Source organism: Pristiophorus japonicus, chromosome 12, assembly GCF_044704955.1.
Source record: "Pristiophorus japonicus isolate sPriJap1 chromosome 12, sPriJap1.hap1, whole genome shotgun sequence".
Classification (NCBI taxonomy): Eukaryota; Metazoa; Chordata; class Chondrichthyes; family Pristiophoridae; genus Pristiophorus; species Pristiophorus japonicus.
Window position 1 is genome coordinate 23,271,447 of NC_091988.1, and position 27,353 is coordinate 23,298,799.

The 27,353-nt window shown below is 45.3% G+C and overlaps 1 protein-coding gene across 2 annotated transcripts; it reads left to right on the forward strand.

The window, feature by feature from the left end:
* The first annotated feature begins 3,337 nt into the window (after positions 1-3,337).
* On the forward strand, positions 3,338-27,353 carry thoc7 (THO complex 7). 2 transcript variants are annotated; one of them, XM_070895229.1, is made up of 8 exons: positions 3,338-3,392; positions 10,852-10,969; positions 17,313-17,440; positions 19,278-19,364; positions 24,435-24,492; positions 24,903-24,969; positions 25,059-25,128; positions 26,625-27,353. In XM_070895229.1, the coding sequence occupies exons 1-8, from the start codon at positions 3,377-3,379 to the stop codon at positions 26,690-26,692; spliced, it is 612 nt and encodes a 203-aa protein (XP_070751330.1). In that variant the 5' UTR covers positions 3,338-3,376; the 3' UTR covers positions 26,693-27,353. The 2 variants fall into 2 exon arrangements, with proteins under 2 accessions (XP_070751330.1, XP_070751329.1); XM_070895228.1 differs by lacking the exon at positions 26,625-27,353 and adding an exon at positions 25,507-26,616.

The window sequence follows — 27,353 nt, forward strand, 5'->3', positions numbered from 1 at the left end:
CCTCCCCCCCCCCTCTCCCCCCTCCCCCCCCACTCCTCTCCCCCCTCCCCCCACTCTCTCTCCCCCGCCCCACCCTCCCTCCGCCCCTCTTTCTCTCCCCCCCCCCCACCCCCGTCCTCCCTTTATCTCTCCCCCCTCCCTCTCTTCCCACCCCGCCCTCCCTTCCTCTCTCTCCCCCACACCTCCCTCCCCCCCTCTCTCCTCCCTCCCTCTCCTCTTCCCCCCCCCCTCTCTTTCCCCCACTCTCTCTCTCCCCCCCCACTCTCTCTCCCCCCCCACACTCTTCACTCTCTCTCCCCCCCCACTCTCTCTTCCCCCCCACTCTCTCTCTCTCCCCCCCCACTCTCTCTCTCTCTCTCTCTCCCCCCCACTCTCTCTCTCTCTCTCTCCCCCTCCACTCTCTCTCTGTCTCTCTCTCTCTCCCCCCCCACTCTCTCCCTCCACTCTCTCTCTCTCTCTCCCCCCCACCTCTCTCTCTCTCCCCCCCCACTCTCTCTCCCCCCCACTCTCTCTCTCCCCCCCCACTCTCTCTCTTCCCCCCCCCACTCTCTCTCTCCCCACCACCTCTCTCTCTCTCTCTCTCTCCCCCCCCTCTCTCTCTCACCCCACCCTCTCTCTCCACCCCACCATCTCTCTACCCCCACCCCACTCTACCCCCCACCCCCACCCTCTCTCTACCCCACCCCACTCTACCCCCCACCCCCACCCTCTCTCTACCCCCACCCCCACCCTCTCTCGACCCCCACCCCCACTCTCTCTCTACCCCCACTCCCACTCTCTCTCTACCCCCACTCTCTCTCTACCCCACTCTCTCTCCACCCACACCCTCTCTCTCTCTCTACCCATCCCCACCCTCTCTCCCCCACCCCACCCTCTCTCTCTCTCTCTACCCACCCCACCCTCTCTCCTCTCTCTCCCCACCCCCACCCTCTCTCTCTCCACCCCCTCTCTCCACCCCCACCCTCTCTCTCCCCCCACCCTCTCTCTCCACCCCCACCTTCTCTCTCTCTACCCCCACCCTCTCTCTCTACCCCCACCCTCTCTCTCTCTCTCCCTCTACCCACCCCCTCCCTCTACCCACCCACTCCCTCTCTCTCTCCCCACCACCCCCACCCTCTCTCTCTCTCTCTCCACCCCCACCCTCTCCACCCCCACCCCACCCTCTCTACCCCCACCCTCTCTCTCTCCCACCCCCACCCCCTCCCTCCCTCTCTCTCCCACCCCCTCCCTCCCTCCTCTCTCCACCCCCACCCTCTCTCTCTCCACCCCCACCCTCTCTCTCTCCACCCCCACCCTCTCTCTCTCCACCCCCACCCCCACCCTCTCTCTCTCCACCCCCACCCCCACCCTCTCTCCACCCCCACCCTCTCTCTCTCTCTCCCCACCCCCACCCTCTCTCTCTCTCTCCCCACCCCCACCCTCTCTCTCCACCCCCACCCTCTCTCTCCCCACCCCACTCTCCCACCCCCACCCTCTCTCTCTCTCCCCACCCCCACCCTCTCTCTCTCTCCCCACCCCCACCCTCTCTCCCCACCCTCTCTCTCCCCACCCCCACCCTCTCTCTCTCTCTACCCACCCTCTCTCTCTCTCTCCCCACCCTCCCTCTCTCTCTCTCCCCACCCCTCCCCCTCTCTCTCTCTCCACCCCCACCCTCTCTCTCCACCCCCACCCTCTCTCTCCCACCCCACCCTCTCTCTCCACCCCCACCCTCTCTCTCCACCCCACCCTCTCTCTCCCACCCCACCCTCTCTCTCTCTCCACCCCCACCCTCTCTCTCTCTCTCTCCCCACCTCCACCCTCTCTCTCTCTGCCCACCCCCACCCTCTCTCTCTGCCCACCCCCACCCTCTCTCTCTCTCTCTCCCCACCCCCACCCTCTCTCTCTCTCTCTCCCCACCCCCACCCTCTCTCTCTCTCTCTGCCCACCCCCACCCTCTCTCTCTCTCTGCCCACCCCCACCCTCTCTCTCTCCCCACCCCCACCTCTCTCTCTCCCCACCCCCACTCTCTCTCTCTCTCCCACCCCCACCCTCTCTCTCTCTCTCTCCCCACCCCACCCTCTCTCTCCACCCCCACCCTCTCTCTCTCTCCACCCCCACCCTCTCTCTCTCTGCCCACCCCCACCCTCTCTCTCTCTCTGCCCACCCCCACCCTCTCTCTCTCTCTGCCCACCCCCACCCTCTCTCTCTCTCTCCCCACCCCCACCCTCTCTCTCTCTCCCCACCCCCACCCTCTCTCTCTCCCCACCCCCACCCTCTCTCTCTCCCCCACCCCCACCCTCTCTCTCCCCCCACCCCCACCCTCTCTCTCCCCCCACCCCCACCCTCTCTCTCCCCACCCCCACCCTCTCTCTCCCCACCCCCACCCTCTCTCTCTCTCTCTCTCTCTCTCTCCACCCCCACCCTCTCCCTCTCTCCCCACCCCCCCTCTCTCTCTCTCTCTCTCTCTCCCCACCCCCACCCTCTCTCTCCCCACCCCCACCCTCTCTCTCCCCCCACCCCCACCCTCTCTCCACCCCCACCCTCTCTCTCCCCACCCCCACCCTCTCTCTCCCCACCCCCACCCTCTCTCTCTCTCTCCCCCCACCCCCCACCCCTCTCTCTCCCCACCCCCACCCTCTCTCTCTCTCTCCCCCCCACCCCCACCCTCTCTCTCTCTCTCCCCACCCCACCCTCTCTCTCTCCACCCCCACCCTCTCCCCACCCCCCCTCTCTCTCTCCCCACCCCCCTCTCTCTCTCCCCACCCCCCCTCTCTCTCTCTCCCCACCCCCACCTCTCTCCCCACCCCCCCTCTCTCTCTCTCCCCACCCCCACCCTCTCTCTCTCCCCACCCCCACCCTCTCTCTCCCCCCCCACCCCCCTCTCTCTCTCCACCCCCCCCTCTCTCTCCCCACCCCCCCTCTCTCTCTCTCCCCACCCCCTCTCTCTCTCTCCCCACCCCCCCTCTCTCTCTCTCCACCCCCCCTCTCTCTCTCTCTCCCCACCCCCTCTCTCTCTCTCTCTCCCCCCCCCCCCTCTCTCTCTCTCTCCCCCACCCCCACCCTCTCTCTCCCCCACCCCCACCCTCTCTCTCCCCCACCCCCACCCTCTCTCTCCCCCCCACCCCCACCCTCTCTCTCCCCCCCACCCCCACCCTCTCTCTCCCCCCACCCCCACCCTCTCTCTCCCCCACCCTCTCTTTCCTCCCCAACCCCCACCCTCTCTCTCCCCACCCCACCCTCTCTCTCCCCACCCCCTCCCTCTCTCTCTCTCCCCACCCCCACCCTCTCTCTCTCCCCACCCTCTCTCTCTCTCTACCCCCACCCTCTTTCTCTCTCTCTCTCTCTCCTTCTTCCTCCTCCCCCCCGGTGCATTCTGGGCCGGGCAGGAGGCGCCAAGATGTCGGTGACGGACGGTAAGGACCCGCTGCTCCGCGCTCCGGCCACCACCCCTCCCGCACCAAACACTCTCCAGGCCTGCTCTCGCGTTGTCGCCTGCAGCCTCGGCCTGGACTTACGGTTAATGCGGGGGGGGGAGAAAGAGTCCCATGCTCCGTGCCCGGTGAGCCGAGCCGAGCCGGGGGTGTGTGTGAACGGAGGGCCCGGGCCCTGAGCGGCGAGCTGTTTGTGTCCCCGCCAACCGGCTGATGTGAGCTCCGGCTCCCTGCCTGTGGCTTTAATGTAACTTATTACAGGGGCGCCACATTGTTTTTTTAATAAGACGCCAGGTATTTCAGATGTGAATTGTACAGGTTTGCTTTGTGAATTGATATAGAAGCTGCCTTAATGTATGAACTCCGGCTGCAGCTGCACTGCAGGTGGTCATGTAGCATCGTTAATGTCCCAAGGTCGTTGACAAATAAAGAAAACGGGCAATACATCAGGAAATGAGCGTGATGGAAAACCTGGTCAAACAGCTGGAGGAGGTTTCTGAAGGTGGAGACCTTGAAAATGTTTGGTGTGTCCCCCAGATCGGGGGGACACGATTTAATGTTTTAGTTTCCTCCCAAAAAGAGTTCTGAAGGTGGAGAGTCAGACAGCAGTTCCCAAATGTGGAATTGAGATGGCTGCAAGCGCTCCCACCAATGGTCAGATGAAAGGGGAGGGATGGGCTGGAGTCGGAGGAATGGAGTATTCAGGAGGAGATCGAGAACTGGAATAGATGCCATTGATAGGATGAGGCAAGGCCATGGGGGGGAATTATAGATGAGGTCAACAACGACAGCCTGCACCTTTAACATAGTAAAAATGTCCCAAGGCGCTTCATAGGAGCATTATAAAGCAAGATTTGACACCAAGCCACATAAGGAGATATTAGGGTAGATGACCAAAAAATTGGTCAAAGAGGTAGGTTTTAAGGAGCGTCTTAAAGGATGAAAGAGGTAGAGAGATGGAGAGGTTTAGGGAGGGAATTCCAAAGCTTAGGACCATGGCAACTTAAAGCATCGCCTCCAATGGTAGATTGATTGAAATCAAGAGGCCAGAATTAGATGAAGACAGATATCTTGGAGGGTTGTGGGTCTGGAGTAGATTACACAGATAGGGAGGGGTAAAGCCATGGAGGGATTTGAAAACAAAGATGAGAATTTAAAAATTGATGTGTTCCTTAACTGGAAGCCAATGTAGGTCAGCGAACACAGGGGTGATAGATGAAAGGGACTTGGTGCGAGTTAAGACATGGGCACCTGAGTTTTGGATGACCTCATGTTTACGTAGGGTAAAATGTAGGGGCAGTCTTGGTGCGGATATGTGGTCGGAGGCTCATCTCTGGGTCAAATATGACACCAAGGTTGCGAACAGTTTGGTTCAGCCTCAGATCGTTACCAGGAAGCCAGGATGGAGTTGGTGGCTAGGGAATGGAGAATGTGGTGGGGACTGAAGACAATGGCTTTGTTATATCTAATATTTAGTTGGAGGAAATTTCTGACCAATCAGTACTAGATGTCGGACAAGCATTCTGACAATTTAGATACAGTGGAGGGGTCAAGAAAGGTGGCGGTGAGATAGAGCTAGGTATCGTCAACTAGCACTGTTTTTGGATGATGTCACCAAGGGGCAGCGTGTAGATGAGAAATAGGGGGCCAAGGATAGATCCTTGGGAGACACCAGAGGTAATGGTGCGGGACCAGGAAGAGAAGCCATTGCAGGTGATTTTCTGGCTACAATTAGATAGATAAGAATGGAACCAGGCGAGTGTGGACGACAGTGGAGAGGTGTTGGAGGAGGATGGTGTGGTCAACCGTGTCAAAGGCTGCAGACAGATAGAGAAGGACAAGGAGGGATAGTTACCTTTGTCACAGTCACAAAAGATGTCATTTGTCATTTTGATGAGAGTCGTTTCGGTACCGTGGCAGGGGTGGAAAACTGATTGGAGGGATTCAAACATGGAGTTGCGGGAAAGATGGGCACGGATTTGCAGAGGCGATAACACGCTCAAGGACTTTTGAGAGGAAAGGGGGGGCGGGGGGGTCAAGGATTGTTTTTTTTGAGGAGTGGGGTGATGACGGCAGATTTGAAGGCGAGGGGTATAGTACCTGAGGGGAGAGAACCATTAACAATATCAGTTAACATGGGAGCCAGGAAGGGAAGAAGGGTGGTCAGCAGTTTGGTAGGAATACGGTCAAGGGAGCAGGAAGTGGGTCTCATGAACAAGATGAGCCCGGAGAGACCATAAGGGGAGAAATCCGTTAAATGGGGCCAAAGACAATATCCTCAGTCTTCCTGATGAAGAGCTGGAGGAAGCAGTGACTCATCTAAGATTTGAAGTTGGACAGGCATTCTGACGGCACAATGGCCGTTGAAGGTTCTATGGAAGTGATGGAGATCAAGCTGGATTTTATTAGCCTGTCACATTAAAGCTGACCCATACCTTGCTGGTGATGTAATTGAGGGGCAGCATGTAGATAAAGATGAGAAAAGGGCTCAGGACAGATCCTTGTAGAACATTAGAGTAACCATGCAGGGGAGGGAACTGAAGCCTTTTGAGGAAAGTTTGGTAAGACAATCCCATAGAGGTGGACAGTGGAAGAGGATAGTGTGGTTGACCATTTTGAATACTGCGGAAAGGTCAAGGGGCGATAAAGCATGTCGTTTGTGACTTTAGCTATGGTTGTTTTAATGCTGTCACGATTTGAAGAGGGAGTTTCTGGCGAGATAGTCATGACACTGGGAGGTGACAACACATTTGACATGACTGTTTGGGCTGGATTATCCTCCACAAGCTTCTTCTGCCTGTCCCTTGAGCACCAAAAGGGTTCCCACCACCAAGTGGGAGCCTGTCAGTGCCACAGAGGAAACTTCAGTGGCACAAAAGGTGGTGAGGTGCCTTAAAGAGGCAAACGTTTGAAGGTGGCAGCCCAGTAAGCCTTGCCAGAAACCAAGGCACCCAGAAGTAAGTGAGTGGGGGCCAAATTGGAGAGTGAAGGGGTCGCGACTAGGCACTCTCCCTCCATTTTTGTGCTTTCGAGTCATTACTGCCACAACCCTGGACCAACTGCCTTTCACCAGGTGCTCTTGGCATTTACAATCCGCGGGTAGGGATGAGGCGGCCAGCAGCTGCGTGGAGGATAATCAAAGTTGAAGTGGGGCAGCAGTGCTAGGCCTCACTGCTCTTTTTAACCATTCTGGCACTCTCCCAATTTAAAAAAAGGAGGCAGACAAAAAGCAGGAAACTATAGACCAGTTAGCCTAACGTCTGTCGTTGGGAAAATGCTGGAGTTCATTATTGAGGAAGCAGTAGCAGGACATTTGGAAAAGCATAATTCAGTCAAGCAGAGTCAGCATGGTTTTATGAAAGGGAAATCATGTTTGAAAAATTTGCTGGAGTTCTTTGAGGATGCAACAAGCAGGGTGGATAAGGGGGAACCAGTAGATGTGGTGTATTTGGATTTGATAAGGAGCCACATAAAAGGTTACTGCACAAGATAAAAGTTCATGGGATTGAGGTTAATTTATTAGCATGGATAGAGGATTGGCTTACAAACAGAAAACAGAGAGTCAGGTCATTTTCCGATTGGCAAACAGTAACTAGTGGGGTGCCGCAGGGATCAGTGCTGGGACCCCAACTATTTACAATCTATATTAATGATTTGGATGAAGGGACCGAGTGTAATGTAGCCAAGTTTGCTGATGATACAGAGATGGGTGGGAAAGCAAATTATGAGGAGGATGCAAAAAATTTGCAAAGTGATATAGACAGGCTAAGTGAGTGGGCAACAATTTGGCAGAATGAGGTCATCCATTTTCGCAGAAAAAATAAAAAAGCAAATTATTATTTCAATGGAAAAAAATTACAAAATGCTGCAGTGCAGAGGGACCTAGGGTCCTTGTGCATGAAACACCAAAAGTTAGTATGCAGGTACAGCAAGTAATCAGGAAGGCAAATGGAATGTTGGCCTTTATTGCAAGGGGGATAAAGTATAAAAGCAGAGCAGTCCTGCTACAACTGTCCAGGGTATTGATGATGCCACACCTAGAGTATTGCATACAGTCTTGGTCTCTGTATTTAAGGAGGGATGTACTTGCATTGAGAGAATGTTTAGAGAATGTTCACTAGGTTGGTTCCTGGGATGAAGGATTTGACTTGTGAAGAAAGATTGAGTAGGTTGGGCCTATACTCATTGGAGTTTAGAAGAACGAGAGATGACCTTGTTGAAACATATAAGATAATGAGGGGGCTCGACAAGGTGGATGCAGAGAGAATCTAGAACTGGGGGTCATAGTTTCAGAATAAGGGGTTGCCCATTTAAAACTGAGATGAGGAGGAATTTCTGAGGGTTGTAAATCTGTGGAATTCTCTGCTGCAGAGGCTGGGTCATGGAATATATTTAAGGTGGAGATAGACAGATTTTTGAACGATAAGGGAATAAACGGTTATGGGGAGTGGGCAGGGAAGTGGAGCTGAGTCCATGATCAGATCAGCCATGATCTTATTGAATAGCGGAGCAGGCTCGAGGGGCCAAATGGTCTACTCTTGCTCCTATTTCTTATGCTCTTAATTTCAGATAGGGTGGTGGAGGAAATTCAGCCCTCCATCTCCTCCCATGTTCAATTTTAATCGCTCCACCATTGGCGGCCGTACTTTCAGCTGCCTAGGCCCCAAGTTCTGGAATTCCCTCCCTAAACCTCTCCTCTCGACCTCTCACTCCTTTAATGCATGTCTTAAAACCTATCTCTTTGTCCAAGCTTTGTCATCTGTTCTAATACCTCCTTATGTGGCTCGGTGTCAAATTTTGTTTGATAACGCTCCTGGGACACTACTATGGTAAAGGTGCTATATAAATGCCAGTTCTTTTTGTTGTGTCTTGTAGCCCAGTCCTTCATGCGCTCCTTCATCATTTGTGTGCCGCTCCATGGAGCTAGAATACAAAAGTGTGAGGACAGATTCCACAAGTGCATCAATGATATCCAGCTTTACTCCTAAGCTTCTTGCATTGATCCCAAGACTATTGCTATGAACTCCAACTCTATCTAAATGGCCAATATGTCCTCCAGGTAAATGTTAGCAAAGCCAAAACCATCATCTCCGCTTTTGTCAGCATCTACCTGCTTCAGGCCATGACTCATCAACTGGCTGCTATTTGAACCGTAGTCTTGGTGTACCACTTGACTCCTAGTCGAGCTTCATTCCCCACATCCAATCTATCACCAAGACTGCTTTCTTCCATCTCCTACTTTTTTCCCACTGCTGCCAAACCCTAATCCTCAAGGTGTGACTTTTGCGTGCTCTCCCTAGCTGGCCTCCACCTTCCACAAATTATTCATAATGCTGCAGTCCCTGTCCTTGTCTGCGCAAAGTCCTGCTCTCATCACCCCTGGCCTTAACAAGCTCTGTTGGCTCCTCCAGTTAGTATGTAGCTAGTGCAAATTCAAAGGTTTTGGGATGGCCTCTTGGACAGAGTTTCACCACCTCTTAGTTTTACAACAACAACTTGCATTTATATAGTGGCATTCACGTAGTAAAGTGTCCCGTGGTGCTTCACAGGAGCTTTATCAAACAAAATTTGACACTGAACCGAGATATTAGGACAGGTGACCAAAATCTTGGTCAAAAAGGTAGGTTCTAAGCAGCGTCTTAAAAGAGAAGGAGAGAGGCGGAGCATTTCGGGAGGGAATTCCAGAACTTAGGGGCCAGGCATTGAAAGCATGGCTGCCAATGGTGGAGCGATTAAAACCAGGGATGCACAAGAGGCTAGAATTGGAGGAGCGCTGAGCTCTTAGAGGGTTGTCAGATTGGAGGAGGTGACAGAAATAGGGTGGGGCTAGGCCGTGGAGGAATTTGAAAACAAGAATGAGAATTTTAAAGTTGAGGTGTTGCTCGACCGGAAGCACAGTAGGGTGATAGTGCACTTGAATGTCAGATTGAGACCTGACACCTGACTTATAGTACCGCTTTGCATATAGATGCATCAAAACTCAAAAACCTGTATCTCTAAAGCTTTACATCAATTACTCTGTATGCTGTTCAGGAGCACCACTTATCTTGGGCGATTGCCATATCAATAATATTGATCAAGCACCACCTGCAGTCTTAATTACCTCATTGTTACCTCATGTTTTAGTGTCCCCCTCCCCTTTTATAGGGGGCACTTGATAAAATATGATTTAATGCCCCCCAAAACCCCCCCCCCCCCAAAAAAAAACACACAAAAAAGGGCCTCGAAAAATGTTTGGAGTGTCCCCCAGATCGGGGAGCACTTGATTTAATGTTTATTTTGTCTCCCCCAAAAAGAGTTGTTACCTCATGTTTTTTCAAATGCTTATTAATTTCACCCAATATAATAGACTTTAGTTGTTGGCCAAGAACTGAAGTAAGAATAAGTGGCCTGTAATTTCCCTGTCCATTTTTTTTGAAGAGGGAAGCCTCACTTACCATCTCTAGTCCCCTGCCAGAATTGTTTTCTATAGGATTTTGGAAAATTATGGTCACAGCATCCACTACTTTTTACCTATCTGCCCTCGGGATGTAAATCATCTGTGATTTGTCTAATTCAGTTCTGAGTAACTTCAGTATAATTTCTCTCTGAATACTAACCTCCGTTAACCCCACTTCAGTGACTTGAGCACATAATCTCGGCCGACACTCCAGTGCAATACTGAGGTTATGCTGCACTGTTGGAGGTGATGTCTGGAATCATGGGAACTGAGTTTTGTACACCAATAGATAAAGACATACTTGATATCCCAGTCAGAAACATGCCCATACCAATCTTAGCTAAAATCTTCCCTTCTGACCATATTTGCTTTTTCATGACCCATTGAGCTAGGATTTTATTATTGTACAATAAAGCTGTATCTTTACCTTGGTGAGAGAAGAAATGGATTTGCAACACCTTCCAAGGTTTATCCTCTTTGTAAGATTGCTGCTCTGCTATCAAATAATTTCATCTTCGATAAATTAGTTTGTATGTATATATTATCCAAGCTTACGACATCATTATCTATTCTGCCTATGTATAAGGTACTTTGTTTAACAGCCTTCCCAATTGGAAGTTTTCCCAGATTTTTCTTTAAGTGGATGGAGATGGAAGATGCTAAAAGTATTTGCTCTGAATAAGAATGGATTTTGTTTAAAAGTTCTCTTTTGTGGGGAAAAAAACCTCCTTTGAGTTGACCTAATTCTTGATTTTGAATGGCTTAGCATGCCAAGAATATGCAATCAAGTTCTTGAAAAATAACAAAGCAAGCTTCCTGTACTTGAATGGTTAAATTCATAAATAATGTATTGGGAATGATGAGAACTTATTGTTAATGAAAAATTACGAATGATTACAAATGCTTGTGAGTGAAGTCAAATCTTATTAAACTCAAGATTAAGTGAAGCCAATGTGATTAGAGAAAAGCGAGTGTTATTACCTCAAAATTATTCTATTTTAGATGAAGTTATACGTAAGCGGCTTCTGATTGATGGAGATGGTGCAGGCGATGATCGGCGCATTAACCTACTCCTGAAAAGCTTCATTAAATGGTGTAATTCTGGATCTCAAGAGGACGGGTATGTGATCAGTTGTAATTGAGTTGAACATCTCCAGCAGTCCTTATTGGAAGGATCACATAGGAACAGGTTATATTAGATGCAATTTGTAGAAATTTATGCTTAATATAAAGTGTATAATCATATTTACTATAGGTAATGAACCATACTGTTTCAATTAAAATCCCAAATGCATTTTATATCTTTGTATTGAATGAGATCATTTACAACACTAATAATAATTATTTTCATAATATGTGATGCTATATTTTAAACATTACCCACAAGCTTTATATAGTTAAACCATAATTCATCCAGCATTTCTAGAGAGTACATTTTGTACTTCTCTGAAAGCAGCTGTTTTGTTTTATTGATCCAAATGACTGTCAGCAGGATAGAGAGAGTACAGACCCCATGGGTGACTTAGTCTTGATCTACAAGCAAGCTTTTTAGGTCAGCATGAGAGGAATAGTTTCTGTGTTCTGAGGCTGAATAGATATTTTATTATTTGTGCTCTCACCTACTGGCATTCAGCCACTTAATTTTTTAAAAGCCTTGAGTCGGTGACTGGTTTGATATACTTACACAAATTTAACTTTGGGGCAGTTAATGGTTTAGTGGTTTCCACGTTGCACTGATGCTAAATTTCCATTATTTAAATTACGGTCAGGGCTGACCTTTCAGGGATTCTCACTCAGCTTTTGGGCATCAGGTTGTGCTCCGACTCTGGATTTGGGTTGTATTTACACTGTAGCTGTAATGTCGATGTGAAGCTGCGACATTTGCAGTCCAAATGCACCCTTGTATGTAAAGAGATTTTGTTAGGTATGTGTGCTGTTATATCTGAAAGGAGCCTATATTTGATGTGTATAAAATGTAAATGAATGGGAAAAATAACCAAAAACTATTAATGACATTTACTTTGAGTTTGACCACTTATTATAGACCTATTTCATGGACACCATTTTAAAGCAAACATTTTCAAAATGGCAGTTGTGAATAAATTCTACTGCAGTAAATTAGCTGACCTATTCTAATTTACATTTAAACAGCACAACTGTGGTGAGTAAAATGTTAAGTAAACATAGATGACCAACTCTCATCTCAATTATGTAAAAATGATTTAAAATAGTTTTCTGCCTCTTGTACAGTACTATGGATTTATCCTACTGTAATTTAACTCTGCTTTAATACCTTAAGGACATAGGAAGATAAAGTAAGAAAAAAAGCACTCATCCCATCTAACTAACTCTTGCTTACATCCAAGTCCAGGACACAATCAGATAATTTTCACCTCCCAGTCCTGCATTGTTATCCCTGCATCAGAATTGAATATCTGTCTTTGTGAACACTATGAAACTGAATCGGCATTCATTGTGCTGGGTGACAAACTATTCATATGATGACACTTCTTGAGTATAGAATAGGTTATAGTTTCCTTGGTATCCAGTTGTTTCTTTGAGTTCGCTCCTGATTTTGCACAAAGAACCTGTCTGCTCCCATGACTTGGTTATGAACATACCAATACCAAAGAGAGGATACGACCAACTTCTGCGCATCGTGAAGCAGGAATGGGGTACTAAATTTGCATGATCAGCCATGTTCATATTGAATGGTGGTGCAGGCTTGAAGGGCCGACTCCTGCACCTATTTTCTATGTTTCTATGTGACCTCCACTTCCCCTCCCCACCCATATATCAACTACACAATCTCCTCGAAGAGGCAAGAAAGAAAAAAGTAGGAAATTCTGGGAAATTCCTCTGATACCCGAAGTTGATCAAACAGTTTCTAAGAGACGATACTTATTGGGGGAGACATTGCCCGAGGCCCATCTACTTTCTAAATGTAGTTATGCTGGCCACACTCCAGCTCCTTTTTAAATGTTTGCAAGGAATCTACATTCACTCAACATGCCAGAAACTTGTTCCATAGTTCGTCAACTTCTCTGAAAATTAATACCTCCTGATATGTAACTTAGTTCAATGCTTATGCAATTGATACACGTGTGTCCTGGTTTTCCCTAATCTATTTAACTCAAGTAGACTATCCTGGAATAAAAACAGAACATGTTGGAAATACTCAGCGGGTCAGGCAGCATCTGTGGAGAGAGAAACAGTTAATATTTCAGGTTGGTGACCTTTCATCAGAACTGGTAAATGTTAGAGATGTAATTTATTTTTAAGCAAGTACAGAGGCAGGGAAAAGGGGTGGAGGGGACAAAAGAACACCAGGGAAGGTCTGCGATAGGGTGGAAGGCAGGAGTGATTAAATGACAAAAGGGTTGATAGTGCAAAGAAAAAAGGAGTAGTAAATGGGACAAATAAAGAAACAAAGATGGGTCTAGAGGCGCTGTAAATGGCATCAGCAGAACCATTATCAGCACCCGCTGTCTGGAAAAAATGGGAGCAGTGCTTATGATCTGAAGTTGTTGAACTCAGTGTTAAGTCCGGAAGGTTGTAAAGTGCCTGATCGAAAGATGAGGTGATGTTCCTCAAGTTTCGATGAACTTCATTGGAACAGTGTAGTTCCAAGGACAGAGAGGTTCAATGGGAGTGGGAGGGAGAATTAAAATGGCAAGTGACTGGAAGCTCAGGGTCAGTCTTGCGGGACTAACCTGAACTGAATCTAATTAAAGACCTCAGGGCCGAAATTGCCCTGTGCCCTGTTTGGGGACGATAACCTTCTGGGCCCGGGACCTTTACTGCCTGGGCCGGAAGTCCCACCCCCATTGGGGGGGCTCTGCCTCGGATGGGCACTCCCAGGGCACCAGCGCCGCACTGAGTTCAGCGGTATGCGGAAGCACTGTCGTGTTACAACGTCCCTCCCCTTCAGTTAAAGGAGCGGTCAGCTGCACACTCTGCAGGCCCTTTGGTGCCAGCCACTGGGCCATCAGGGACGCGCTCGACCGGGCCAGCAGCCTGGCACTCAAAAGGGAATGCCGGGCTGCATGATGGCGGCTCGGTTGAGGCGAGGGCCGCCATTGTCGGGCCGACCGAAGAGCTACTGGCGATTCGCCCCAAAATCTCACGGGCAATTTAGCCCGAGACACTAGCGCTGTCCGCCCCCAGGCGAAAAGGTCATTGCGCCCCGTTAGCGCCTCCCGGAGACGCAAAATAGGGACAGTTTCGGCCCCCTTCAAATCTTTTTGAAGTTTAAGCCTTTCTAGAGTAAAAAGCCGATTGTGGTAACCAATTGGGGCTAGACTTTCCCGAAAGCCCCCCACTGCCGGATTGCCGCTCAAAAAGACCGCTAAGATTTTTCAAATAACGCTGGTGAAAAATTGCATAAAAAAGGGAAAAAATACCGCTCGGCGAGAAAATGGATCTTACACGTAGATTCTCAGCGGTTAAACGCGATCCTGGGCAAAATGGGCGGCTCTTAACCCGAATGGGTGGTAAGTACTCAAATTTAGACCGCGGCTGCGGTTGGGCCTAGGGAGGGGGAAAACACACAAAATATTTGTTCAAATGAAACAAAAAATAAAAATTCGGAAAATATTCTCAAGACCTTTTTTATAACTTAATTGTTGTCAAAGAATTTAAAAAGAATGATTAAAAAACCCTTTAACTTACCTTTCTTTGCAGGGATACTTACCTACTGCCCAGCTCCGGCTGCTTTTCGTGGGCGTTTTTTTCGATCTTACCTACGGGTTACCGCTGAGCCCAAACTCGAGCGGTGGTGGTTTTCTCGGCGGTGCACGTGGGCGGTCCGCTCCCCAGCGACATTTTGAAAATGTCGGCGGAACTCTTTAAAAAAAAATTTTTGCCGGGTGGTTTTCCGCTGTAAACGAGTACCGCCGAAAATGAAAAGGAAAGCCTACCCCAAGGGTTTTAAAACTACGTATCAATCTAGTGGCACTCCTTTGAACCTTTCCAAAGGCCCCTATGTCACCCACCATATGAGGGGACCAAAACTTGTCACAATATTCTGAATGAGGCCCAACTAAGGCCTGTACAAGACAGTATAGTATGTTTTGATCTGTATTTAACTGTTCTTCATGATTTTCAAAATTTGCATTATGTATTCTTTCACTGTGCCCTCATCCATTAGCTTACAATTTCCAACAAATTCCATTAAATCTTTTAGACATGATTACTTTTTGTAAATACATTTTGGCTTAGATGCTTGGCTTGGTTCACGAAACAATCTTGAATTGCTTTTTTTGCAATCTACTCCAATATTTGTTCAGTCGATAACAGTTCTGAGGATCATGATTCTGGCTTATTTTTTATTAAATGAGATTTAAATGACTTTTGCCCTCTATTAACACCCTTGTTTGAAATGAGCTTTGCAGTAATTTTTGTATCTCATTCTACTAAGTTGAGTTCTTTGAGTACTGAGATATATTGTACTCAGAGTTGGGGCTGGAATTTGGTCAAAAACTGCCACCACCGGATTACCACCGAAAAAAACCGCTGTGATTATTTAGTTGAGATCGGCGGAAAATTAATCAAAAAATGTTTTTAAAATCCACCCGGCGGGAAAAATCCACGCGAATTCTCGGCGGAAAACGCGATCCTGGTCAAATTCAGTTATAGTTAGTGAAATTTAGTCTGAGGCTGCGAGTTGTGCCTCAGGAGGGGGGAGAAAACACACTATTTTTCAAGAAAACAAAAAATAGAAAATCGGAAAACATTCACAGGACCCTTTTCCAGTGAATTGCTGCAAAATAATTTTTTTTTAAACTCACCTTTATTTGCAGGGTTTCATTCCTACTGCTGATCGAAGGCATGCTCCAGCTGGTTTCTCATGGGCGTTTTTTTTTCAGCAACTACGGACCACCGTTACCACCAAACTCGGGCGGAAGCGTTTTTTTTTCAATGTTGCATGCCGGCGGCCCGCTCCCCAGCGGTATTTCAAAACCGCTGGCGGAACACTTTGATCAAACGATAAATAGGAATACCACCGAAAAAGCTGGCAGAAATACTGACCAAATTCCAGCCCTTGGTGTTTTAAACCTTTAAGTACTTCAGTTGGAACTGATCATTAAGAGTGGCCTTCATGGGTTGATCATAACACCAGTAATAGCTATTCTGACTGCATTGTTAACAACTACATAACAGAAATGTCCATGTCGTGAGGTCAGGAATAAAACATATCTCTTTTGTTATTGGGAAATAATTGCAGAATAGCAATGTTGAATTTTTTGGGGGCGATGTGAAAAATAAATTGGAGTGTAATCAGATATGACTTTTAAAAAGACTTGTTTTTGTTAATTTTTATTGTCCTCACCAAGTTTAAACCATTATCCTGGAAGCTGCTGGCTCAGTGTGCAGAGTATCCTTTAATACCTTGCTCAAGTGTGTATTCTAGGCTTTTGGGGTTTTTCGGTGCAAACAGTAGTGATGCGTGAAACTTAGTTTTCGCTGTGCTAGTTAGTGTTTTAGGCTGAACTTTCGGGTTTTTTGTTCGCGCTGGTAAGATCGGGGTGGGGTGCGGTGGGGGGGGGGGGCGATGCACGAGGATTCACGGCGCAAAAAACGCGAGTTTCGCCAAAGTTAGGCCGGGGCCGGGAGCACTCAGTAAGAGGCCTGGGGGGTGTGGCGGGGGGGGGGGGGGCGAGGGGAGGTTGGAGGAGTTCCAAAAAACATTTACAAAACACTTATGTATCTAATTGCTGAAAAAAAATAAAAACTTTAACTTAACTTTTTTGCAGGTTTTCATACTTGCCGCTGCTGGCAGGGCTGCACCCACAGGTTTGACCTGTTGATATTCTGGGCGCGGGGTACGGGTCGGGAGAGAGCCAGAAGTCCGATGGTGACGCACTCTGCGGCGTTGCACGTCGGCGCTCCTCTGGACGGTGGTATGTTTCGTCACCGCCGTAAACAACGAGCCAAGGGTCCCACCCGAGCTTTGCGACCAGGTTTTCGCCGCGGAGAGTCACATCACAGTGAAAACCCGGTCGCAAACTTCTCAAAAATCCAGCCCTACATGTGTGAACCATGACATTGAGAGTCAGCAGTCTTTTATGCCACAGGGAACATCACAATCGAGCACAATCACAACCTTGCTTGACTTCCACACAGCTGGGTTCACTGTAGAACATGAAAGCAGAAAGTGTGGACAATTTCTTTCCCTCCCCAAACAGGTCAGTTGAGGTCACTTGCAGCACCACTACAGCCACCAGCTAACTACGTACCGATCAAGCCTCCGATCTTAGTCTGTTGGCTCAGCTACTCACTTAATAAACATACTGAACAATAGAGGGAGCTTTGTTTTGGTTATAATTTTAAAGTTTGAACTTGCTGATTGGAGTGAAAGAGATTTCCAGTGAAAGTTACAATCCGTGACTCATGAAGCATATTGTTCAGTGGCTGGTTATGATGAAAATATTATAATGCATTTTCTCCCTACTATCTTCCAGATATAGTCAACACCAGCGCATGCTTGGTACATTGGGGCAGTGTGAATTTTCTATGGGAAAAACATTGCTGGTGTATGATATGAACCTGAGAGAAATGCTGAACTATGAGAAAATATCTAAAGACATAGGTAAGAAAAAGCATAAAGATGGTCCAGTAAAATCAGTCTGTAATGATAAACTCTTGGTGCCGATCAGCTTTTTATTTAGTCATTGTTTGGAAATATAAATTTGTACTGCCATCAATCTGTGGACAGTACTTGTTCTTTGTAATATGTGTATCAATTACTTGTAATAGAAAGATTCACATGAATTTTGTTGATCCTTTCAGGACAATAGAATATTTTCTTTTTGCTATGTTCTATTAAATCATTTTAAAAATTAAATAAAACTGGATCAAGTTCAAAAAATGAACCAGGTTTGTAATGCTGGAGCAGGTTACAGAGATAGGGAAGGTGACGATATGGGGATTTAAATATGAGGATGCAAATTTTAAATTTGAGGTGTTTGAGGGACCAGGAGCTAATGTAGGTCAGCAAGGACAGGGATGGGTGTTGGGACTTGGTGCAGAATAGAATATAGCATAGGATCACTGGATAAGTTGAAGTTTATGGAAGGCAGAGAATGGGAGGCTGGCACAGAGAATATTGGAATAGTCCAGTCTGGAATAACCAAGACATGAATGAGGGTTTCAGCAGCAGATGGGCTGAGGCAAGGGCCGAGGTGAGTGATGTTACAGGGGTGGGACCAGGCAGTCTTTGCAATGGAGAAGATCTGGGATTAGAAGCTTAGCTTAGGGTTGAATATGGTGTTGAGACTGTGAAAAGTCTGGTTCAACCTGAGACAATGGCCAGGGAAGGGGATGGAGCCAGTGGCAAATACAGAGTTTGTGACAGGAGCCGAAAGCGATGGCGTTGAAATTGCCACTGTTTGGCTGGAGGAAATTGCAGCTCATCCAAGGTTGGATGTCAGGTAGAGATGGGTTTAATGTATGTTGTAGAAGCTGACTTCATGTTTGGATAAAGCCATCAATGGTTGATTAGGAAGAGTGTGCAATGTGGTGATGGGAAGAGAAGGCATTGATAGAAATGCTCTGGCAATGATTGGATAGGTAAGCAAGGGCAGTCCCACCAATCTGAATAACAGAGGAGAGTTATTGGAGGAGAATGGTGGGGATTGACCATGTCAAAGGCTACAGAGGCATTACAGAAGCACAATGTACCATGCTCATAGTCACAGAGAATGTTGTTTGTGACTTTGGCTAGGGCCATTTGAGTGTTGTGGAAGGACTAGATTGGAGGTATTTGAACTTGGAGTTGTGGGGGAGATGGATATAGATTTGGGAGTCAACAACGCGTTCAAGAAATTTGGAGATGAAAGGGAGGTTGGGAGCAGTAGTTTGCAAGGACTCTGCTCTGGAAACTGGTGTTTAGCTGTAAACACAGATGTTGGGGGTAAAACGTATACTGTAACACCCTCAGCCTGCTGACACTCACTGTCAGCTCACACTGAAAGCATAGCCACTTGCGCAAAGTACCAAAGTGCTGCTAATAGCCCTGGAAACGTACTTGGCACAATCCGCCTCCTTTAGGAGAGGAGAGCTGAAAACATTATGGAAGACAGGTGAAGGAAGAGAGAGAAAATGTTGGCATGAATACGTTTGTTTTTTCTGGGGATTCAAGTTGGGGCTTTCGGGGTGCTTCGCCATAATTGCAGTCATCAGTACTATCCATTATTTATTACTCTATTTTCAAAACATTTTCCTTGAATATTTGATCCTGTATGCATTCACGTTTGAGTAGTTAGGGGAAGCTCAAAGCACGCACCAAACATTTCTAAAGAAATACTCTGCCAACAAGTACACACTGGCCTAATACTTCAAAGAGTATCCAAGTATATTTTACCATAACCTTGACTGGTGTAGAAATTTTATTTTTGTCTTTACTAAGAAAATTGTTTTATTTTCAGAAAGTAACATTTCAGCTGCACATGACAAGATTTCAGAATGCAAAAAGCAGATTCTACAAGCAAAGCGAATTCGGAAAAATCGTCAAGGTAATATTTGTAGTTTATTTGTTTCACGTAATTCAGTATAAGTCGTCCTTACTGAACAAAATGGTCTAATGTCAGAAATCAGCGTAGATACCTGGACAACTCGTATTAAAGTCTCAACTTATAGATGTTTGTCACTGGGCCAGATCGTGCTGGAAAAATAATGGCTTGTTAACAGCGCATGCTGTTATTAATGTGCAAATTGGCCAGCAAATTCAGGAGATTAAGAGATGTGCTGTGAGTTGTGAATCTCCGGGCTTGTTGGTTGGTTTATGTTGCTCTGCTGTTTGCTTTGCACAAACGGCATTTAGCCCTTAGCCTCCCTGTTATTTTTAAGAACTTGTTGGATTTGAACATCAATTGCCCATTAAACTCACCACAGAAAGTTAACTTTTAATATGATAATTGAGGCTGAACCACACTTCGCAACCTTGCTGTCATATTTGGCTCTGAGATGAGCTTTTGACCACATATCTGCTCCATCATTAAGACTGCTTATTTCCACCTCCATGACATCACCTAACTCCATCCCTGCTTCAGCTCATCTGCTGCTCAAACCATCATGCATTTGTTACCTCTGGACTTGACTACTCCAGTGCACTCCTGGCTGGCCTCCCACGTTCTACCCTCCATAAAGTTAAGTCTTCCAAAACACTGCTGTACGTGTCCGAACTCACACCAAGTCCTGTCCACCCATCACCCCTATGCTCGTTGACCTACATTGACTCCCAGTTAAGCAATGCCTCGATTTTAAAGTACCCATCTTTGTTTTGAAATCCCTCCTTGCCCTGCCCAATCTCTGTAATCTCTTCCAGCTCCACAACCCTCCAAGATATCTGCACTCCTCTAATTCTGGGCTCTTGCGCATCACCAGTTTTAATCGCTCCACCATTGGCAGCTGTGCTTTCAACTGCAAAGCCCCCAGACTCTGGAATTCCCTCCCTAAACCACATCGCCTCTCTACCTCTCTTTCCTTCTTTAAGACACTCCATAAAACCTACCTCTTCTGCCCTAATATCTCCTTATGTGACTCGGTGTCAAATTTTGTTTTATAATGCTCCTGTGAAGCGCCTTGGGATGTTTTACTATGTTAAAGGTGCTATATAAATACAAGTTGTTAATGCAATGCCAATCAACGTCTCTGGCAGCGAAAGGGAACAATTTAAACTGTTTAATCTCAATCCTTCAGGCGATAAATTGTTCCTGGAGACTTTATATTTACTACTTGTCTCTTTTTTTCTTTCTCTGTTAATCCGCTCTTTCTTTTCCTCTCTTTCTGTTTCTGTACCTGATTTAACTCTAATTCACCTGCTCTAATTCACCCATCTTCTCTGTCAATCTTTAACTCTCAATGGTTAAGGAGATATTGTTGGTCCTGCTGTTCATGAGGTGCCAGATGCCATGTTGCTCTCAGCTTGCACTTCCAGCAAGTTAGGCTGCGAATATTTTTCAAGCTGAAAGCTGCAGAAAAAGTCCAAAAGCGAGATGCCCTGTTCCAGCAAGATCCGGTCCATTATCGCAGTAAATTTGACACTGAATAAGCTAATCTTCAGGCCTTTCAATTTTAACAGTACTGCTGACATAGTCTAGGGGCCAAAAATTGCAGTCGGAGGCTTCTCACAGGTGGATGCCTCCGACCTGGAGGAACGAACACTTCTGGTCCTAGGCCTAGATGCGCAGCCCAGTGCAGAAGCCCACGCATTCCAGGAATGTAAGCACCACCTGGGACCACCGTGGGTCTGGATCACCAATCAGAATGTAATATTATCATTGATAATAATGGTGAGTTCCGTTTGTACGAGCTCCCATTACTTTCAATGAGAATACCACCCAAAACACAATCACAACACACTAAATTAAAACAAACCTCACATATTTAAAATTAATTGAAATTGAATTAAATTAAATGTTTCAGGAAAAATGTATTTTTTTGAAAATGTTTTAAAAATGTTTTAATAGGGTTAAAAAATAAACTTACCTTAATGGACAGGATTTTAAATATAAAAATTACTGAATAAGCAATGGAAGAGATTTAAGGATATTTGCTGGGCAAGAATTGGGCAAATAGCCCAGATCTCTGCCCGTGCAGGCCCTTTACTTTCGTATTGTTGGATCTGTCAAAAGTGGCGGATTTTGGCGCGTGCGCTTTGCGCGTCTAAACCCGGAACTTGCGGGGTCACTTCGGGCACGTGTGCACGTTGTATGCACCCGGAGAGGCTGCAATTTACAGCCCTAGGTTTTTAATGTGTTTCTCCAATGTCTAATGCACATTGTGATTATATTAATAATTCTATTTCTGACCACAATTTGTTCTTTGAGGAAGTTCAGTTTGAAGTACAAAGAGACTAAACTTTTCACTATCAATCCATTAAAATAACTTTCAGGAAATTTAATCTTCTAACCACAAACCAGAATGACCATTTTTATAATTTTTCTGTTGATCTAACAAACATTCCTTTATGCTACATGTAATCTTTTCTGTTTGATTTGTGTAGTATCTTGATGTATATTAGAATAAGTAACAGTTCAGAAACCTGAGTATTAAATATGTGCAGTCATTAACATTTGGGGGTAAATTTTGTGGGATGGAAGCATTTGAGGAAAATGTACCCAGAAGTCAGCACGTATGATTTGTAGCACACGTAATTTTCTAGGCATGGACAGAAAATGTTGCCTTCTGGAAATTGAGCATGCTGATCGTGTGCCTGAATTCTTATAAGAACATAAGAAATAGGAGCAGGAGTAGGCCCCTCGAGCCTAATCCGCCATTTAATAAGATCATGGCTGATCTGATCATGGCCTCGGCTCCACTTCCCTGCCCGCTCCCCATAACCCCTTATCCCCTTATTGTTTAAGAAACTAAATATGTACTCCACTTATGTGAAATTTGTGCTAGGAGCACTAAATCATAAAATGTACTCCTTAAATGGTGGACTACTCTGATTTTGTTAAGTAAAAATGTAGCATCAGACTAACCGCTCCTTTAGGTGTCAGCGTAGCTGAATGGTAGCACTGTTGCCTCTGATTCCACAGTTGTTGGTTCAAACTACACTCCAGAACTTGAGCACATAATTTAGGCTGACATTTCAATGCAGTATTCTCAAAGGTGCATCTTTTAGATGAAATGTTACACTGTGGCCTTGTCTGCCTGCTCAGATGTAAAATCCGATAGCACTCCCAGTGTCCTTGCCAGCGTTCAACCTTCAACCAACACCACACGAATTAAATTACTGGTCATTTATCTCGCACTGCAGTTTGTGGGACCATGCTGTGTGCAAATTGGCTACTGGGTTTGCCCATTTACCCAGACTGATTACACTTCAAAACAATTTCATTGGTTGCAAAGCACTTTGGGGCATCCTGAGATCTGAAAGATGCTATATAACTTTGAGCTTCATTCTTTCTTTCTTCCATTTCCAAGTTAATAAGTGAAAAGCAGGTTAATGGCTGTATTAGAACTTGCTTGAAGCTAATAGGTTTTTAAAATGTTTTTTTATTATTACACAAATTGAAAATTTGACAGAATTGCATAATGATCCCAACAAATTAGTAAAAACCCCAGAATCTTGTCAGAAAACTGTAATTTGATTTATTTAAGTCACCATATATTAGTGGCCCCAATAATGATGTACCTATTTAGTACTCAGAGAGAAGAGAGCTGTTGTACATTGTTGGTAATTAAACTCATATCATGGACTAAATACACTTAAAAAACATATATAGATATCCCAAGTTAAGTAATGTCTCCATTGAATAAATTGAACATCTTTTCATTTCTTGGCACCTCGAGATATATTTTCAGGTGTGAATGCTTAGCATGCTCTACATTCCTCTGTAAGCTTCACACATCTATATTTGAACTCATGTTAGAAGTTCAGGTATAAATGAACCTGAACTTTACTGAACAGAAAACATACCTCCAGTTTTGATATCATGCAGCAATAGATAAGTTGTCTGTTTTCCGTCTTTCCAATTGGTTCGTCTTCTACTTTTGTTTTACTCATATTAGACAAACCTTTTTTCCTCTTTCTCTATTTTCTCAACCACATTCCACCAACAAAATGGAAATAAAGCTTGCATCCCATTCACTTCATTACATGCTAATAAATATAGCGATATAAACACAAAATAAATTGTTCTGATAAAGATCAGAAACTTACTCACCACATCTAGTTGCTCTTATTGCTTTCTCACCCTTCTGCCACATGTACTCTGCAACCATAATGTTTGTTACTTTTTATTCATTCATGGGATTTTGGCCAGCATTTATTGCCCTTCCCTAATTGCCTTTGAGAAGATGGTGGTGAACCGCCGCCTTGGACCGCTGCAGTCCGTGTAGTGAAGGTACTCCCACAGTGCTGTTAAGTGGGGAGTTCCTGGATTTTGACCCAGCAACGATGAAGGAACGGCATGTGACTTGGAGGGGAACTTAGGTGGTGGTGTTCCCGTGCACCTGCTGTCCTTGTCCTTCTAGTTCTGATAAGCCAGACCTCCTGAATATTTCCAACATCCAGTATGCTCTCTGATACTTTTATGTCCCAGTTAAGGCATGATGCTCTGAACAAAATAACCACACTACAACTGCTACAAGTCACTGTATGACACAACCATTATCATAACCTGTACACATCCAAGCAACCAGGCTACAACTTTCAGAAGCTATCATGCAGACTCTGGAATTTCCAGAACTTGCACCAGACAGTAGCCTCGAGCTATACTTTGCCATTACATTTATATTTTGCCACTACCTCCTGATCTCAACATTGACTTAACTATCTCCCTATTTACAGGCCTCCAGTCAATCTACTGATTATATAAGTCCCATTCCTGATGCTATCCCTTCCAACATGAGTTCCACTTCCCCTGCTCTCCCTTCAGACGTGCTTTGGCCTTCATCTCGGAGTTTTCTGTCATTCCTACCTCAGTGCTGATTCCTGGGTCTCCATTCAGCTCAAAGAATTTTGTTTTAAAGTGATATGGTTAATTTATTGAGAATTAAACCATCTATAATTAGTTCTCTAGTTCATTTATGTTTGGTGAAGTAACAAGTTTTTTCTATATTGATTTTTACAGAATATGATGCATTAGCAAAGGTGATCCAGCAGCATCCTGATAGACATGAAACCTTACAGTAAGTGGTTGCTAATCAAATAAGCTTTTGTACCTTTCACTTGTGTTTTTAAATACAAAGAAATGTGGCAGAATTGGACATTAGTTCTGATTTATTGGGTAGATAGGCAGGCAGCATTTGCTCATGTAGGCCTTTCTATCATTGGTTAATGGTGCATACTGACTATTCCGCCAGTTAGCAGTTCTGCATTTGTGGAGATGTCAGTCACCTGGGCCATCCCATACAGTTAATTGAAGAGGATAATAAAAGATGGGATGAGGAGACGAGGGCAACTTGGAAGTGAGAAGAAACAACAAAATAAGATGAACTTCACCGAATTAGTTTCCAAAATGTCTGTAGAAAATGTAAAAATTAAGTTTGGTCTTTGAAAAATATGTTCTCCCCTGCTGAGTGTTATGATTAATTTCTAGGCAGCTGGAGGCACTGGGTAAAGAACTCGAACATCTTTCTCATATTAAAGAGAGTGTTGAAGATAAGGTAATATTATTAAGTCATGACCAAGCCTTTTCTATTTAATTCCATTTCATTCAAATTAACACTTCTAACTACAATTCTGTTATTACCAGCTTGAATTGAGAAAAAAACAGTTCCATGTTCTACTCAGCACTATACATGAACTACAGCAAACACTGGAAAGTAAGTATCTCCTCAGTATACAAAATAAAATTTGTACTGTTTTCACATGTATGCATAGTAGGGCTATAATGTGATGCCCGACACTCATTGGAGTAATCCACTTTGGGCACAGGTGATCTGTATTACCTGTCTCTAAGACCTGCTATGTGCCCGTTGCACCTAGTCTGAGGTAATGCAGTGGGAAAGCATGTTTTATGATGTCTTTGCCCCAAAATGCAGTCCCAGCACCTGCATAACAATTCTAGAGCTTAGAATCCATATCAAATGGTGCCAGATGTATTCAGCCATGTTGACTTCTGCTCCATAAACAGGAATCTGCTTGGTAGTTATATCGAGTACTTGCATATTGACCCAAGAATTTTATTGCTGATTTTATAGGGTCTTGGGGTTTTAGGACAGCAGCTATTCACATCTTAAAGCTGTACTCCATCTGTCGATGTTCGCCAAGGGAACTGTTGTTTCTGGAAGAGGCAGTACAGGAGTAGAGGATGTTTTCAGTACAGGTCAGGCGAGGTATCCAAGATGAGTGGAACTTGATTCACCTACCATTAATGTAACCTGCAAAGTGCACTTGTCACAGAACAGGTGGAGAACAGAAGACCAGTGGCAGCAGAAGACCCTGGCCATCAGCCACCAATTGCGAGTCCCTGAACATGCAACATGAACATTGTGTGGCCAATGTTTGTTCCTTGCCACATTTTGAGAGTCTCAGGACAGATGCATTGACAGGGCAGCAATATGGAATATCATCCTAAAACATGGGCGGAAATGACAAATTTGGATTTGTCGTACATACCTTTTCAGATGCAGTGGTGTGACTCACATTGCCCTATATCTACTTGTATGATGGCAATGCTGGGGATGTAACAATAGTACCCGCCTTGTGACCTGAACCGGATATTTGTGCATTTTTCTTCTTCAGTCTCCTACGGTGGAAAGAGCATTCACTAAGTGAAATATAAATCGATAAGCTGCTTTATTTCATAGCAAGGTAAACTTACAGAATAGCAGTTATGATTTGGTTACAGGTGCGTGTGTTCACTCTGTTACCTCCATGCAGGATGCTTTTGCACTACTCTTCATAGAAGAACACCACTATTTTCCAGAAAGGATCACTCTTCTCTTTAGCACCTGATACAGCAGGACCTCCAAAGCTACATCCTGGTCTTGCTGCAGCTCTCTCAAAACCCCTCAGTAGCAGTACAGCTTTAGGGTGAGCTACTGGTGCCAGATAATGTATCCCCTTACTTCATATCCTGTGCGCTGGGAGCGCTGCAATATTATACAAAGGAGCTGGCCTTGGATTATGACATGAGGTCAGTTCATAGAACTATAGTTACATGCAGCAACCAAAGAGCAGTGCTGTTGCTGCCACAGCACGTAGGCCACATTATCAGCCCCACGAGAACAATGGTAGAATAAGCAACTAAACTCAGATATACACAGTAATGCAGAAAATATTTATTGTAACACAGCTGTTTATTATGCTAATCCAGGTGATGAAAAATTGTCAGAAGGTGAGGAGTCCCCAGAGACTCGAATGGAGATGCAAAATGGACACTAGTGGAGCTGCTGTTGAGAACTTTTAAATTCCAGTAAAAGTTGTTAATTTTTTTAAATGGTGGAAGCATTTCATTTGAAACATTTAATGCCTTTCCCAGAGTTCCCAAAAAGCTTTTTATGCACAAATAGATAAATAAATCTTTATCACTTTGTTTACTATTGAAGGATTTTTGAAACCCAACATGGGGAAACAACGTTGAAAATCTACACAATATAAATTTACTGTAGAAAATAATATGGACTTGTCCTGTGTTTGTTATGGAATCTACATACCAGCCATCATTTTTGTGGTACAGATCGCATAAAATATTGGGAGGAAAAGATAAAAATCCAAATTAAGTGGAATTGGGAAATATAAATATTCTGATTGAACATGAAAAGAAAATTGGACATTTTTCCAGACATGAAAGGCTATGTCATTTCCCTTTATGCAAAAAAAAACTCTGCTTAGGTTTATTGTGCATTCTTAAGAAGTGAACCAAAAGTTGAAACAGCTGATCAGTTTATTAGTAGAAATTGCATCGAAGAACAGTTTTCTTTGCCCAATATTACCTCTTTTTTTAAAATCAATGGGCTGTCTAATGATCTGAGCTTAGTGGCTCACATTCACATATTTTGTACTGTTACAATGTTCAACAATAAAAGTTTTTTATTAAAAAAAA

Coding starts and splice junctions, on each gene's coding strand:
- thoc7 (XM_070895228.1), top strand. Junction 10,970..17,312: donor TCTGGATCTCAAGAGGACGG/GTATGTGATCAG, acceptor ACTATCTTCCAG/ATATAGTCAACACCAGCGCA. Junction 19,365..24,434: donor AATTCGGAAAAATCGTCAAG/GTAATATTTGTA, acceptor TGATTTTTACAG/AATATGATGCATTAGCAAAG.